This window comes from Electrophorus electricus, chromosome 10 (assembly GCF_013358815.1).
Source record: "Electrophorus electricus isolate fEleEle1 chromosome 10, fEleEle1.pri, whole genome shotgun sequence".
NCBI lineage: Eukaryota > Metazoa > Chordata > Actinopteri > Gymnotiformes > Gymnotidae > Electrophorus > Electrophorus electricus.
Genome location: NC_049544.1, coordinates 9,109,186 through 9,126,049, shown reverse-complemented (window position 1 = coordinate 9,126,049; position 16,864 = coordinate 9,109,186). Strand labels below are relative to the sequence as shown.

Sequence of the window (16,864 nt, the reverse complement as noted above, 5' to 3'; positions counted from 1 at the left end):
CTGAGTACCACAAAGCACTTGGTCCTACTGCCTTAGGTATCTACCTAGCACTCAACACTATCACTGTGTATCATGCCAGGGTCCCACTTGTGCTGTAGATGTGAATGAGTGTCAGATCTATGCTGGAACCACTGAGGGTTGTCAGAATGGAGCCACATGTGTCAACACTCCTGGATCTTACACGTAATGCTTTTTCTCATGCCAATAATCACTACATATACTGAGTGGACATTCTTTTATAATTTTATCTTATTGATCAGATTTTCCTCTTTCATTTTATTCAGATGCACGTGTACTCCAGAATGGTTTGGGCAACATTGCACCTCTCGCTATGATGACTGTGCAGGTGGGAGTCAAGACCTTTGTGTTCATGGGTTGTGCATTGATTCTGACAGGGTCACACCAAATGAGGTAATTTCTGTCATATGAATGGATATCTTTCAAGGTGATATGTGTGAATAAATAAGTTGCTTACAACACCTCACTTGGAAGTTTCTGCCATTAAATTAAAATTGTCTATTAATAATTTCTGTTTCATGTTGTCTTGTAACAGCATTACATAGATAGCAGTTATTGTTCAGTATGAAGTAAGTAGTGCCATTAAATGGCCTGGAAGAGCCAGTTTTATCAATACTTGTGAGGAGGTTATTTCACAGTGCTTCTGAGAGGATATTACTTTTTTCTTCTTTTTTTTTTTAAGTGTGCCTTACTACATATGCTTTCCCTTTTTATTTGCATTGTCTTCTAACAGCCTAAATATAAATGCGTCTGTGATGTTGGGTGGATGTCTCCTCCCGGCAGTTCTGCCTGTACAGCAGATGTGGATGAGTGTAGCCTTCCCAACAAGCCCTGTTCAACCAACCCCCCTGTTCAGTGCTTCAACACGCTAGGCTCCTTCTTCTGTGGGGCTTGTCCAACAGGTGAGAACTGGGCTGAGTTTCTCTGCAGTCTTCTCACATTAGGATAATCTGGATTCAGTTAACTTTGTCAAGGGTTCCCTTTGGCCTTAAGGAAGTCCTAGATCAGAATTCCTATTCTGTCTGTATTCCATGTATCCTGGTCTGGTAGGGCACTCTAGGCCACCATGCATTACAGTGTAAGTTCGTCTGTCATGACATTCAATTGTGAAGTGTGTGTGGGTGTGTGTGTGTGTGTAGCAGTGTGTGTGTCCTGTGCCTCTGCCTTGTTTGCTGTTTTTTTGTTTCTCCCCTTTATTTAAGCCCACAGGAACGCTCTTCCAGTGCTGCACAGTATTCCTTGCTGCTGCATTCAGATGCCTTGAGTGTTACTGCCAGCTTGCTGCTGAGCTTCTCTCTCTGCTACATACCTGCACCTCAAGATCTACTCCCAGTGCTGTTCTATTTTTGGTTGCTTTCACAGCTTGCCACTGTGATCTTTAGTTTGTTCGCTATGGAGAGTAAAGACACTCCAAACTAGCACTTGCATCTCGCTCCCTCCCTGCCCCCATCCCATTCCTGTATTCACCTTGTCTAATGCAACCATGTAGGCTGGCAAGGCAATGGCTACAGCTGTCAAGATGTGAATGAGTGTGAGACAAACAACGGTGGCTGTTCCACCTCCCCCATGGTGCCCTGCCTCAACACCATGGGTTCCTTCCACTGTGGACAGTGTCCCCCAGGTATCAGCCCAGTACACCACACACTAGCCACCATGCACCGCACTTAGAGGTTTTTAACCAGTGTGTGACACTCAATTTCTTACAAGCTGTTTTTTTTTCTTTTGCCTTTTTAGCATGGCATGGATTTGCTATTTATCTCTGCACTAGGAACTGGTTGTTCAAAAGCAAATTTCTTTTTTTTTTTTAAGTGAGAATGAGGCAGAATTGATTGTTGCTTTGCCTTGAACCTAAGAAACAAGCATGCATCATGAGGAAACATGCCAATTAATATGCTTGTAATTAGAAACACAGGTCTGAGCTCTCAGCCTCTACAGAGCTCTGTGCCACGGAGACAGACACTGGACCAGGGAGATGATATGTAGGAAAAAAAATGCTTTATCAGATGCTTTAAACACTAATTTAAACTAATCATTTGTAATTGTGAACTGTAATTGTGAACTTTAGAATGCTCATTTATGTAGCTGGCACCTTTGTAAGTTAGGATCATTGAATTTAAAGCTGCATGAAAAAATTGTTGACAAAAGCACACTCTGCATAGGTTATGAGGGAGATGGAAAGACCTGCACTCAAGCCAATATATGTTCAAGCAATAATGGAGGATGTTATCCTTTGGCCACGTGCATCTCTGTCCCAGGTGTCATAGACAACCACATGCGCACACACAAACACACACATTCTTTACACACATTTACAGTAGTTACTCTTTACAATAGCGCATGACCAGCGGCACTCGGTAAAATAAAGCCATTAAGATTTACAATTTAAGTGCTTCACTGTCATCTGCTACATGTTAACATTAATGTCTAGTTGTGCAATAATTATGACAAAAGTTTAGCATCTTGACATGCTACTGTGTAATGTAACAAGGAGTATTACACAATGTAAGTGTAAAAGGATGTGCTGACGTATACCATACTTCATTCAGGTAGCAATATCCCAACATGCACTTGTCCCCCTGGATATGTGGGAAATGGATATGGGCCTACTGGTTGTACTCAGATCATTGACATCTGTGGGACCAGTAACCCATGTGTCAATGGCCAATGTGAGGTACGTTCCTACTCCATAATCACCAGTGTCCTTACTTCTTTCCTTTCTACTTTCTACAACAACTGGATAGTTCACATTTTCTATGAAATAAAAGGACCAAAATCTTTTTGATGTTCCTGTTTCTAGAACACAGCCATTGGATATGTCTGCCGCTGTGACCCTGGCTGGAGTGGCCAGAACTGTGACCAGAATATTAACGAGTGTGCCAGTAACCCCTGCCAGAATGGAGGCACCTGCAATGATGGCATTAATGGCTACACCTGCACCTGTACTGCGCAGTGGACAGGCCCGCAGTGCCAGACTCCACAGCAAGGTGGGTGGACCAGAATCTCTTTTACTGCATCACTATTTCTCTTGTAGCTCAACCTGGTACAGCAGGTAGAGCAAGATCCTAACAACACCAAGGCTATTGTTTCAAGTCCCAGGAAGCACACACACTGTCGTATTGATAAATATATGTAAGTTGCTCTGCATCAGAGTGTCTGACAAATGCAGTAAAAGTAAATGTGTCTGCAAACACACTGGTAGTAATCTGGGTGGTAAGTATTTGACCTGTGTGTTTCAGAGTGTGGGGGAGTCCTTGAGGGCCTGTCTGGTACTTTCAGTTATCCCAACACTCCTGGTCATGATGAGTATGACCACATGATCAGCTGTGCCTGGGTTGTCAGAACTGATGCAGATAAGGTTAGAACTAACCACCTTTACAGCGCATTAAAAAAAAAAAAGGCCCTATTTCTTTTTTACACATTTTGAATGATTAAATAATCACACTGTTTTTTCTCCACTAGATTCTGCGGATCACATTCCCTTTCTTTGATCTGGAGCAGAGTTCCACATGTAGCTTTGACTTTCTGCAAATCCACGATGGAGAGAGCGCCTCTGCCTACATGATTGGCAAATACTGCGGCACCAGCGCCCCAGCAGAGCTCTTCAGCTCCCACAATTCCCTGTACTTCTGGTTCCGCTCCGACCACATCATCAGCAGAGGTGGCTTCACTGTGGCCTGGCAGTCCCAAGCACCAGGTAGCGCAAAACATTTCAGTCACTACCAGTCATAGATGGTTTTAGTTCTGCCTTGCAGAGGACTGTTCCTGTACTCGACTGCCTTATGCCAATTCAAAATCTACGAATGTTCATTTTCCAGAGTGTGGTGGCCATTTGACCAATTCATATGGGGATATTAAGTCACCTGGTTACCCAGGCAATTACCCACCAAACCGTGACTGCTACTGGACGATAGATGTGAGCCCAGGGCTGCTCATTACCTTTGCTTTCGGAACTCTCAGCCTTGAGCACCATCCAGACTGCAACTTTGACTATCTAGAAGTATGTCATCCACCGTAACACCAAAAGCTACTCTACGTACAAGGTTCAATTTTTCCATTGAATAGCTTTGAAACACTCATCACTTGATGTTCACTCATTACTCAATGTTCTAGATCAGGGATGGTTTGCTCCCCGAGGACCCCCTTCTCAATAGGTACTGCAGCACTGGTTCACCAGCCCCGCTGCAGACCTCGGGCCCTGCTGCCTGGGTTCACTTCCACTCTGACTTTGTTATCAGTGACCGGGGCTTCCATATCACATATACCACCTCTCCAAGTGAGTGCATGTTTCAATGGTCAAACCTGGGAATTGATACTGAGTATTAATGGATGGTAAAATAATGTCCAACAGCACATGTTGTATAACAGCTATTGTACTTTTTACATTACATGACATCAGGTATCTACAAATATGCTTATATGCATTTATTGCTTAGTAATACTCCTCTTGGGCTGTATATGCTTAGTTTGTGTTAAATATTTGTTAGCAAATATGGGCAAAGGCTGTAAATACTGCAATTTATTGCCATGTTATGAGTTCATTTTAACCATTACTAAATTTCAGGTGATCCGGGATGTGGAGGCACCTATACAGAGAGTGAAGGTGTTATCATCTCCCCTAACTGGCCTAATAACTATGCACATGACAGGCAGTGTGTCTATGTTATTAGACTGCCCCGTAGTGAGTTGGTGGCTCTCAATTTCACTCATATGGATCTGGAATTTCACACCGGATGTCAGTTTGACTATGTGGAGGTATTGTGTGTGTGTGTGTGTGTGTGTGTGTGTGTGTGTGTGTGTGTGTGTGTGTGAGTGAGAGAGAGAGAAAGAGAGAGAAACAGAAACTTTGTGTGTGTTGAATTGTGTGTGTGCTAAATTGTTTGCTTTGATTTTTTGTTTTTGTTTGCTTATAATTAATCGTTTACTAAAAAGTAATGATTTTGTAACGGATGTGTGTTCCTTGTGTCAGGTGCGTGATGGCACAGGGGAAACAGATCCACTCATTGGAAAGTACTGTGGCTCTACCCTACCAGCCCCCATCCTATCCACTACTAACAGCCTCTGGATTCGCTTCAAATCTGATAGCTCTGTTAGCAAGGCTGGCTTCAGGGCTGTATATGAGATCAGTGAGAGACATTTTATTGTTTTTAATATCTTAATACTCATGTTATGGCCACAGGCAAAGATGGCTGCAGTCAATAGATGTTACCTTTTAAAAGTCTGCGAGATTAAAGAAATGCAAGCAAAGTGATAAATGTAAACGTTTAGGTTTTCTTCTGTAAACATTCTGTCTCCCCCATGGTAAGAGATGTTAGAGAGGCTTTGAAGAGCAGCCTGCAGATCTCACCTGTGCCCACTCTCACGTGAGGTGGGCTGTCACTGACATTCTTTTTGCTAAAGCAGCACTCATTTGCTTCAGCACACTTTCATGCCACACAGACCCTGATGTCAAGCATGGCTGATGTTAATATAAGCAGTCTCTACTGTAGCGGATTGTGCTCTCTGGCTGTTCGCATTACTGGGTCTGTTTCTTGTTAAAAGCTGAGAGCCCCATACTGAATCTAAAATGTCTGATTGCCTGGTTATTTCCGCTATATTACTTATTAGTATTTCTGCCATGTCACTGGCAGTTTTACGGCCAAGTGCGTTTTACTGTGGTGACTGTGGTGAGGCTTATGGTCTGATGTCTTTATGCCACAGCTTTGATAAACTTCTGATAAGTTTTGTAAGTCTATTAAACACAATGGGAATAATATATCTTAATGTGATCATATAACTGGTTGGACAAAGGCTGATTCTTCCCATAACTCCCATAACAGGTTGTGGAGGAAGTCTTTCTGGCTCTGGCCAGATTCGCACACCCCTTCACCCTGATCCCTATGCCCACAACAAGAGATGTGAGTGGGTCATCAATCAGCCCATGAGCTATGTTGTCACGCTCAACTTTCTCACCTTTGATGTTGAGGGCAGTGCTGGTTGCATCTTTGATTATGTGGAGGTACAAACCACATTTGCCATGTAGTTGTGCAAAACAAAAATGACTCTACTACAAAATGAACTATGCTCTGGCATTAAGGACTTTGTTGTGTAAAGAGGAAGATACACCGTCAGCATAATTGTCTCCATCCTTAGGTACGAGATGGTGCTACATCCAGCGCTCCTCTTATTGGCCGATACTGTGGAAACCAGGTCCCCTCTATGCTGCAGTCCACACAGAGTCACATGCATATTGTTTTCAGTACTGATGCTTCAGTTAGCAACCACGGGTTCACGGCAGAGTATTCGTCTGTTATGGAAGGTAGTGTACCACCATGTCATTGTGCTATATATCGGGCTGTCTGCTTGTACATAACATTTAATGATCCTTTTTAACAAATAGGCTGTGGAGACACTCTCATAGATCCTTCAGGCTCCTTCACCAGCCCTGGCCATCCTACCAGCTACCCTCATGGTGCCAACTGCTCCTGGCACATAGCTGTCACCCCAGGCAACATCATCAGACTGTCCTTCACATCCTTTAATCTGGAGTACCATACTAACTGCATTCATGACTATGTGGAGGTCTATGACAATGGCACTGCTCAGACTGGGAATCTTCTGGGCAGGTAAGAGAATTAGCAAGCTGCCATCACCCACTGGCCCTTTACATTACTTACCAAGAGTGCGCGTATCACTTTGATTAACATACTTTTAAATTCCATTTTTAGTTCTATTTTAATTGTACATTGAAAAGGACAAAACTCAACATAATTTGTAACCATAATACCTTTAGTTTTTTCACTTTTTAAATTCTTTGCTCAGGTACTGTGGGCGGTCAGTTCCTCCTTCTCTGACCAGCACTGACAACCTCATGACTGTTCTGTTTGTCTCGGACTCCAGTCTGGCAAATGAGGGCTTCTCTGCCAGCTATGTCTCAATCAATGCCACCACAGGTAGAGCTTCATAATAAAATAACAATATAAAAACAGAATAAAAATCAATTGAATGGAGTTGTTTAAAAGCCAAAATACTACTAACAAATGTCACTAAACCACAGAATCTATATATCATTGTGTTAATAAATGCTTAAGTTAAGGACTAAAAGGGACCAAAGATTAATTGTCATCTGCCATTGTTCTGTCCCTAGACTGTAGTGCAGTGTTCACAACTCCCACTGGAGTGCTGACCTCGCCTAACTACCCTGACAACTACCCCATCAACCGTGAGTGCATATTCAGAATCATAGTGGGGCTCAATATGCAGATTATGCTCAACTTCACAGACTTTCAGATGGAAGGTGGCTCTTGCTCCTTTGACTATGTGGAAATCAGGTGAGGAGTCATTTACTATCAATACACAATATGTGTAGCAAACCATTGGCAAGTTCATGCATTATTTGTCCTGCACCATAATGTTCTTTTTTGTAGAGATGGAGGCTTTGAAACATCACCTCTCATTGGTCGATACTGCGCAACCCAGACTCCACCCCTAATAATATCCCATAGCAACAGGCTATGGGTCATGTTCCGGTCAGATAACTCTGTTACTTACAAGGGTTTCTCTGCACACTGGGATGGCACCCAGACAGGTGTTTGTTACCTTTTTGTTTTGTGCTGGCAATGTTTTTGTATTGTATTTGTATTGTGTTGGCAAATAAATACTGTTTCTGCTTAGCACTGCATTGTCACTCAGTCCATGCTAATATGTTTATTCCTGTACTAGGCTGTGGAGGAACTCTGACAACCAGTGTTGGTAGTTTCACATCACCTAACTACCCTCTGCCCTACCACCCCAATGCCGAGTGCTACTGGCACATCAAATCTAGTGCAGGAAGTATGATCCAGCTCAGCTTTGGGGACTTCCATCTAGAATCCAGCACTGACTGTATTTTTGACTACCTGGCGGTGAGAATAAGTATTCATCTCAATATACATCTGAAGTACATTTACTCTGTTTTAATCAAACTACTCTGTGAGTTGAATGGGTGTGTGTTCTCAGGTTTATGATGGGAATAGCACTAATGCTCGTCAGTTGGCCAAGTTGTGTGGAAACCAGATCCCTGATGCTATTGGCTCCAGTAAAGAACACCTGTATGTTAAACTTCGCACAGACAGCATCATCAGTGCTGGGGGCTTCGTGGCCTCATATGTGGCCAGTGAGTTAAAAAAAACATATGTCCACACACACTTATACTAGCACATATGTCTCTTTCATCATACATCACAAAAGAGTACATGATGTGGAAATGCCCTCATGATTTTCGACAACTTATTTTAGTTGCCATTTATTTAGCTGATGCTTTTATCCAAAGTAACTTAAATTTCAGATTGGCCAGAACTTAAGTGACTGAGGGTTAAGGGTCTTCCTCGGGAGCCCAACAGTGTCAACTTGGCAGTGGTCAGGCTTGAACTGGCAACCTTCTGATGTCTAGTCAAGTACCTTAATCACTAAGCTACCACTGCCCCACTACCACTGTTGTCACTTCATAAATCACAGCTGATCATTAAATCACAGCTAATTATTAAAATCACATCTGATTATTTCTCCTTTCAGTGAGGCTGGCCACTTCACCTCTTACTCTTCCTGTAGGAGGGTTATTATTCTGACTAGTTATTATTGCACTTTTAGGGATTTAATATGGCCAGTATATCCTGCTGCATCAGGACAATGCCATTCCTTTTACTAAAAGCATAGCTTTTTTTGGCTCTTTTTTCTATTTCCATGAACACAGAACCTTGTGACAGAATGGGTTGGTGTTAGTTTTTAAATGTAGCAGGAGGTAGCTGGCAGGAAAATTCACTCCACTAAAGTATGTGCAGGAGACTACATGTTGCTCTTGTCTCTCTTAAATTGGTTTTGTGAAAGTAAAGCTTATAGGCTGAAAGGTCAGATCCATAAAGACTCCTTCTCTTTGTTTCATGACAATGACAAATGACAAATTGGCAAACTTTTGTTCCTTGCTCATTTTCCTTGGACTCACTTCGCTTTCAATGCTTGATCAAATTTACCCAGATCTATTGATCAGACAAAGGGAACTTGATTTATTTAACTGTACACCCAAAATAGTGGAATGTCTGTCTGTGGTAAATGAGTAAATTGAGTGTGTTGTCTAAAGCCTTAAGGTCTGACAAGCAGCTGCTCTAAACCTCAATATTGGTGTAATACTTGTAATACCATGATTCTGGCTTGACGAATATGAGTATAAACATTGTAGGTATTTGTCAAAAAGTGTCACTGATGTTAACTTCAACTGATTTGTTTTCCACAGCTTGTCAGGGTATTGTCATTGCTAACCAGTCAAAAGGGGTGATTGAGAGTCAGAATTTCCCAAACAACTACCCTTTGGACTCTAGCTGCAGCTGGACAATCCAAAGCACCATGGGAAACACAATCAACTACACCTTCACAGCCTTTGACCTAGAGACAACATCAGCTAGCTGTAACTATGACTATTTGGAGGTCAGTCTGTCCTTCAGTTGAAGACTGAAACAGTTTACAGTTGACGTGAGAAATGTAGCAGTATTTTACACCATATCACATCTGAAAAGAATGAATCCTAAGAAGAGGGATTGTATTTCCATGAGAGAATACCCGTTTAGCATTCCAAACTGGTGCTGCATCTTCATTTGCATCTTTACAAAAGAGGACCTAGATGTCTTCACAGGATAATATTGTTCTACATCACATGAGCTCAGATCATGTTGTGATGTAGAACAATATTATCCTGTGCTTTCCTTAAACAGGCATTATCTTCATCTAATACCACTGGGCTAAGAAAGTTTACAGTGGATTAATTCTCTTTAAGCAGTCATGAAATTATTTCTGTCCACTCACTGGTAGGTTTTCTGAGATCTCACAGTTAGTGTACTGAATTTTTACTTGGTTTCTTCATCACCATGATGATCCAAATGGCCATGACATCATGGGGCCCACAAAAGAGGTAGAGGAATGTTCTGTTTTAGAGAAGTTAATTCCCTGTCTCCCCTTGGGCAGCCTTCATCTGTGAAATTGGCATAGTCTGCACTGCTCTCAGCAAGCTATGACCTCATCTTAGAGATAAATCCAGTGTTTTGGCGAAACAGCCACAGAGTTACATAAGATGTGTTGAACAAAAAGCATTTTTAACTTTTAAGTGAAAAACAAATATTGCCTACATTTAACTACTAAAAATGTACAAAATCCAGTAGCATTTACATTCTATGTCCTATCACATCTTAATAACTCTTTCTGTCTTTGTGTAGCTGTATAATGGTGCAAATGCACAGGCTCCACTGATTGGTAGATTCTGTGGGAACACGCCCCCTCCAGCAAGCACCACCAGTGGTAGCAGCCTCTACATCGTGTTCCACTCTGATATCTCCATTGCCCACACTGGCTTCCGCATGCTGTGGTACCAGAATGGTAGGCTCCCATTACAGTTAACTCTACCCAGTTATAAACTGCAGAGTAACACTAAAATGTATGTTTCAAGTATTTTTCTGTCAGTTCTACAAGATAAAATAAATTAAAGAAACAAAGAAAGAAGATGGGGCATGTGTAACCTATAATTTAAAATAAATAAAATACTAAGAGTACTTTAAAAAAGGACCTGATCACACTTTAGTTCTTTGGCTAACATTATTCTAACATCATTAGTTAATATTATCAAACCATAAATTGTAGCATTAATAAATAACATGTAATATGTTAATAAAGAAATTAAGGTTTTTCCTTCTTTACAAGTAATCTTCTAGTTATGAAAGCTATTAATACAGGTGTTAAATACTTTGTTTATTTAAACCTTATTTTTATGATTAATGGTTTGTCACCTAATGTTGCAAATAATGTTACTTAATGTAACCTTAATGTACAGTATTACTAATGAAAAATATTATAAATCTTTAATGTGTATTATGTTAGCCTTCTGTGTTTGTGTGTAGTCCATATTTGACGTTCTGTATGTGTGAGAATAGGGTGTCATGCAGCTGATACCCAGGCAGTAAGTAACTGGCCTCACGGGTGTGGCTGCTGTTATTTGTACTCCCACACTAGACTGGACCCCAGCACTTAAACTCACAGCACACTGGTGTTTTCAACTAGCACTAAGCTAAAATAGCATGACATCATCACTTGGAAATCAGGAGTCAGGGTTTCACCATGTGTATGGAATAGCAAAAGTGAATGGAGGAAAATTATTATATCAGTTCTGGAAATAATGCAGTGGTCTTTTCCTGCAACAGGATAATTTTCTCAAAGAGAGATGCACACAGTAAGAAAGGGAAGAATCAGCATTAAAAGTCTTCATACTTGACAAAGAGATCCTGTCTAAATGGGTATTAGTACAAAATATTTCATTGTTGTCTATAGTCAAAGCGTGTGGTGCAGACAACCATCCATTCACTATTAATTTCCCTGAAGGCCTGTGGGCATAAGAGAGATTGATCCTATTGATTAAGCAGATAATAGATGGTATGGTGGTTAGAGTGCAACATTTCTCCCTGGACTTTACTGAATATCATTTTACAGTCACTTCATTATGCTAGAAATATTACAATCTTGTGTTACTAGTGCTAAACTTTATGGCATATAGCTGACACTTTTATCCAAAGCAACTTACAATTATGACTGAATACAGCTTGTGCAATTTAGGGTTAAGGGCCTTGCCACCCAACAGTGGCAACGTGGCAGTGGTGGGACTTTAACTGGCAATTATTAGTTGAGTACCTTAGCCACTGAGCTATGACTGCACCCCAGACAAACAGATGTTTTCCTATAATGCATAACCACATTAGTTTGTTCTTTTTCAGACTTACATCTCTGCTCAGAGTCCCTCCACCACACAACCTTTGATTTCCTAAAGATCAATCTTTGATTTGCTAAAGGTCAATCTTTGATTTCCTACGTATGTCAATCAGATGAGGATGAATGGCTGGCAGTATAAGACAGCCCATCCACAGGGATCACAAAATAATGTGTCAGAGGTGGCTATATGCTCTCCTGCATCTTTCCAAATGATCAGAGAGAAATCATGGTCATAAATCCTGTGTTCTTGTAGCTCACATTAACATCAGTCTTATATATACATATATATATATATATATATATATATATATATATATATATATATATATATATATATATATATATATATATATATAGTGAAAATGTTTTTAATCAGTTCCTGCCCTTTTTAAATATAGCCAAATGATATGAAGAATTATAAAGAAATCAAATTATTCTCCCATGCAGGTTGTGGGGGGGATCTCTTTGGGCCCTCTGGCTCTTTCACCAGCCCAGGCTATCCTAACAAGTACCCAGACAACCGGGAGTGTGTGTGGTACATCCAGACCAGCCCTGGCAGCAGTATCACTGTCACCATCCATGAGTTTGATATAGAGGAACATCCCAACTGTGACTATGATATGCTAGAGGTAAACTAACATCATTTATTTTAGTCTCTGCCTTTCTAGTCCCCTTTCAATATCCTTCATCAGAACCGCTGTACTGTAAACCAAATTAAACACACTCACACTGAAATCAGTAGTCCTTGCCATGAACAGTTTACATTTTGGTATAAATATGAATACATGTTTCTCAGGGTGCCTCATACTGATACCTGTCTTTAACCCTGCAGTTGTTTAACAACAGAACACATTATTATTATTATTATTATTAGTAGTAGTAGTAGTAGTAGTAGTAGTAGTAGTAGTAGTAGTAGTAGTAGATACATTTATATAGTGCCTTTCGCAAACCTAAAGATGCTTTACAGACAGAAATCAAATTGCAAAAAGGGACATTCTCCACAGCAGACAATGTAACTTTGTCTCCTAATTTGGCTTTACATTTACAAAGTTAAGGCTCCTTTTCATATTAGCTAAGTATGTTTAATTATATTTTGAACTAGTTAGACTGACTCTACAGATGTACACTATATTGCCAAAAGTATTCACTCACCCATCCAAATAATTGAATTCAGGTGTTCCAATCACATCCATGGCTACAGGTGTATAAAACCAAGCACCTAGGCATGCAGACTGCTTCTGCAAACATTTGTGAAAGAATGGGTCAGGAGCTCAGTGAATTCCAGCATGGTATCGTGATAGGATGCCACCTGTGCACCTGTTTCGTAACTTGTAGCAATAAATTGTACAAATTATACAGGTGTTGCTAAATGCAAAAGTTTTGTTTTGTTTTTTTGTTTTTTTTTTCTAATACTAAACATTATAAATATGAGCCTCCAGTTAGTGTGTTGGTGCATGGAAAACTTATTGGGCACACTGAGTTGGGGTGGTGCCGCTCTTTAGTTAGTGTGCTGGTACCTACTTTTGGAATGCTGACCTCCACTGTAGCAATAAATGGAAGAGGTGTCTTGCATTTCTTTCTGCACAACACAAACACATCACATTTATGCAGTGCTTGTCCTGTTTTGTTAAACAGACAAAACAACATTTTTATTGTTGCCATGAATGTAAAGAGTGTCTTTTCTTCACTTGCACTACCATGAACTGTACATCTGACTGCTTCCTACTGTAGTATAATCCAAACAGCAGCTGAGCAAACATCTTTCATATTGGCATTTATAGTCCTGGAAGTTGCATGACAGCTTTTAATTCTGACATGTGTGCAGGTGTATGGTGGTCCTGACCTGAATGCCCCACAGCTAGCCAAGCTCTGCACGACACGACCACCCAGTAACCCCATGCAGGTGTCCAGCACGGGTAATGCTGTCACTGTTCGGTTCAAGAGTGATGAGAATGGGAATGGCAGGGGCTTCAATGCTAGCTGGCAGGAGACTCAAGGAGGTGGGTGCAGCATTTTTTTATGCCCATACCCCTTTAACAATGCACTTCTGTCTAAAGCCATTCTGTTTATGTGAGTTTATTCGTTATTTATTGAGCTTTATTAACTACTGTATCATCCTTTACATTGGTCTGTTGAATGGATGTGTCATCAATGGAAAATTTCTCTACATGCTTTGCTCTCTGATATGTTTAGGATGTGGAGGAGTTGTTGTAGCTCCCAATGGAGAGATCCATTCCCCTCAGTACCCCAGTCACTATCCTAATAATGTAGACTGCTCCTGGGTCATCACTGTGGACACAGGCCACCGGATTCTTTTCAATTTCACAGACATAGACATTGAAAGTCATTCCTTGTGCATGTGGGATTATGTGGCTGTGAGTGTGCTTATTGCTCATTATCACTCATCTTCATGATAAAGTCTAAGCTCCAAAACTGAACAAGGCTTCCATTCATTTTGTGCATGACCACTACATTAAAAGGATATTTAATAGCCTTCCCACTCTGAAGGGGTTATTTGTATTCTGTCACTGGAATACCATGTGTGTGCCTAATTTTCTCTAGGTCTACAGTTTGGCTTAGAATCCTCAAACCCTTACATCATGATTATTCACTAAAAATTGAGCCTTATGCACACACAGTTAATGGAGATTAAATATGATAAATCATTTCACTCAGTTTTCTTTCCTTATACTGCAGATCCATGATGGGCCAGAAGAGTCCTTTCCTCTGCTGGCCAAAGTGTGTGGTTCCTCCAGACCTGATCCCATCATCTCCACACAGAACATCATCTATGTTCGCTTCAGATCAGATCTTAGCAACACTCACAGGGGCTTCAGAGCTGAGTTCTCAGAAGGTCAGTCATGTTATGAGTCCTCCACAACTGAAGCATTTCTGAAGCATCATGTACTTCACTGCCATATGAAGGGCTGCAGGACTACTGTATTTCCTTTCTTTACAGCGTGTGGAGCCACTATCATGGCCGATGATGTGGGAGGTGCTATTGCCTCCCCTCGCTACCCTTTCCTCTACCCCAACAATCAGAACTGCAGCTGGATTATCATAGCACAGGAACCATGTGTGTGGTCAAGTCTCAGCTTCCTACCTTCATGCTTTTTCTTAACCTCAATACTAAGCTCATTCTTGTATAGTTATGTTATATAATTCTGTTTTAGCATTTTAATTTGTGCTTGTATCTTTTCTATGGCCAGTTACACATGTAACGCTGTCCTTTACCGACTTTGAGCTGGAGATGCTGAATGCCAACTGCTCCCATGATGCAGTAGAAATCTTAGATGGTGACAACTATGGGGCGCCATCAGTTGGTAATCAAGTTGTTTTGCATATCTCCCTCTTATAAAGTTTGAAATGCTGTATGCAGAAAAGGCAACTCTTTAGTGCTCTTATTTTATCTTATATATTTATATATTTTTATTTTAAAGGTCGCTACTGTGGAAGTGACTTACCCCATCCAATCACTTCATTCAGCAATGCATTTGTGGTGAATTTTGTGTCAGACTCTTCTGTGACCAAGAAAGGCTTCAGAGCAACATACATGGCTTCAACTTCAAGTAAACTTTCATGAAGTTTAAATTGCATCAAGATGAATTAGATTAGCTTTTGTCTGCTTTATTTTAACCAATACAATTACTTAACTCAGGCTGTGGTGGAAATCTGCACATGGAGTCTGGGGCCTTTAACAGTCCCAACTACCCAGATGCCTATCCACCCAATACTGAATGTGTATGGACTATAATTAGTTCCCCTGGCAACCGTCTCCAACTCTCCTTCATGTAAGCATGTTCTTGGTATTGCTCCCACCTCAGTAGTAAAAACCATCTAGTGATGACTAAGCTGTTGCTCTACTCTACCTTAATGTTTTTTTTTCTGTATTGTCTCTGCATTTAATGCAGTCTGTTTGAGCTGCAGCAAAGTGAAGGTTGTAATAATGACTACCTGGAAATTCGGGAGGGAAACTCTACTGGTGCGCTGGTTGGCCGATTCTGTGGGAACTCACTTCCCTCTAACTACACCTCTCTCATCGGCCATGTCCTCTGGGTCAAGTTCATCTCTGACTCCTCTGTCAGTGGAGCTGGATTCAGGGCCACATTCTCACATTGTGGGTTTAAACACATTCAGCTATATGTGTTTAACATGTCAATCATTTTTGGTGACTTTTTGATGACAGCAATTGTGTATATATATATCTATATATCTATATATCTATATATATATATATATATATATATATATATATATATATATATATATATATATATGTGTGTGTGTGTGTGTGTGTGTGTGTGTGTGTGTGTGTGTGTGTGTGTGTCTCAAATTGACTTGATTATTGACTTGAGATTGTTGTGCCCTAGATCATTATTCTTTTATTAATTTCATGTCTTTCCAGTGTATGGAAATGATATCACAGGTAGCTCTGGCCAAATTGCCTCACCTCTGTATCCTCGCACCTACCCTGAGAATGCAGACTACCGCTGGACCATTACAGTCAGTGGAGACTCCTATATTCAAATCCGTTTCCTGGATATTGATATAGAGGACCTGTATGACTGTTACTTTGATCATCTTAAGATATTTGATGGACCCAATGTCCATGCATATCTCCTGGGAGTGTTTTGTGGTCTGTTTCTGCCTAACTCGGTGAGAAGTTCTGGGAGCACCATGACTCTGGAGTTCAGATCAGACTATGTGATTGGAGGAAGAGGTTTCCTCATTGAATGGACAGCCATCCAAAACTCTGGTCCTTTGCCTACTATACCACCAGGTCAGATTAGCTACAGAGTGACTACTGTTTTATACATATGTGATGCATATGTCATCTATATTTTGTACTAAATATAGAAAGTTCCATAATTTAGCTTGTTGTTCCTTAGGTGCTTGTGGAGGAGCTCTCATGCCTGAGGACACTCCGAGGTTCCTCTTCTCTCCTGGTTGGCCTAATCCGTATGAGCCAAATCTGGAATGCTCATGGGTAATCCGCTCACCTGACTCCATTGTGGAACTCAATCTGCTGTATATGGACATCGAGAATCAAGACACATGTTTGTATGACAGCTTAGTCATCAGGGATGGT

The 16,864-nt window shown here is 40.8% G+C and overlaps 1 protein-coding gene across 1 annotated transcript in view; it reads left to right on the top strand.

Annotated features, from left to right (window-relative positions):
* Positions 1 to 16,864, top strand: part of cubn (cubilin (intrinsic factor-cobalamin receptor)) — a 30,429-nt gene that overhangs the window by 1,740 nt on the left and 11,825 nt on the right. The window contains exons 5-38 of the mRNA XM_027015307.2: positions 80 to 183; positions 285 to 411; positions 752 to 920; positions 1,508 to 1,639; positions 2,178 to 2,273; positions 2,565 to 2,689; positions 2,816 to 3,002; positions 3,255 to 3,373; positions 3,478 to 3,712; positions 3,834 to 4,015; positions 4,129 to 4,291; positions 4,580 to 4,770; positions 4,985 to 5,141; positions 5,835 to 6,013; positions 6,148 to 6,313; positions 6,395 to 6,620; positions 6,817 to 6,947; positions 7,142 to 7,325; positions 7,422 to 7,582; positions 7,717 to 7,898; positions 7,993 to 8,149; positions 9,263 to 9,453; positions 10,236 to 10,395; positions 12,223 to 12,404; positions 13,601 to 13,775; positions 13,969 to 14,150; positions 14,473 to 14,629; positions 14,735 to 14,851; positions 14,985 to 15,098; positions 15,216 to 15,344; positions 15,434 to 15,566; positions 15,687 to 15,892; positions 16,181 to 16,555; positions 16,665 to 16,862. Coding sequence (XP_026871108.2) covers positions 80 to 183; positions 285 to 411; positions 752 to 920; positions 1,508 to 1,639; positions 2,178 to 2,273; positions 2,565 to 2,689; positions 2,816 to 3,002; positions 3,255 to 3,373; positions 3,478 to 3,712; positions 3,834 to 4,015; positions 4,129 to 4,291; positions 4,580 to 4,770; positions 4,985 to 5,141; positions 5,835 to 6,013; positions 6,148 to 6,313; positions 6,395 to 6,620; positions 6,817 to 6,947; positions 7,142 to 7,325; positions 7,422 to 7,582; positions 7,717 to 7,898; positions 7,993 to 8,149; positions 9,263 to 9,453; positions 10,236 to 10,395; positions 12,223 to 12,404; positions 13,601 to 13,775; positions 13,969 to 14,150; positions 14,473 to 14,629; positions 14,735 to 14,851; positions 14,985 to 15,098; positions 15,216 to 15,344; positions 15,434 to 15,566; positions 15,687 to 15,892; positions 16,181 to 16,555; positions 16,665 to 16,862 — 5,692 coding nt within the window. The remainder of the gene's footprint in view (positions 1 to 79; positions 184 to 284; positions 412 to 751; positions 921 to 1,507; positions 1,640 to 2,177; positions 2,274 to 2,564; positions 2,690 to 2,815; positions 3,003 to 3,254; positions 3,374 to 3,477; positions 3,713 to 3,833; positions 4,016 to 4,128; positions 4,292 to 4,579; positions 4,771 to 4,984; positions 5,142 to 5,834; positions 6,014 to 6,147; positions 6,314 to 6,394; positions 6,621 to 6,816; positions 6,948 to 7,141; positions 7,326 to 7,421; positions 7,583 to 7,716; positions 7,899 to 7,992; positions 8,150 to 9,262; positions 9,454 to 10,235; positions 10,396 to 12,222; positions 12,405 to 13,600; positions 13,776 to 13,968; positions 14,151 to 14,472; positions 14,630 to 14,734; positions 14,852 to 14,984; positions 15,099 to 15,215; positions 15,345 to 15,433; positions 15,567 to 15,686; positions 15,893 to 16,180; positions 16,556 to 16,664; positions 16,863 to 16,864) is intronic.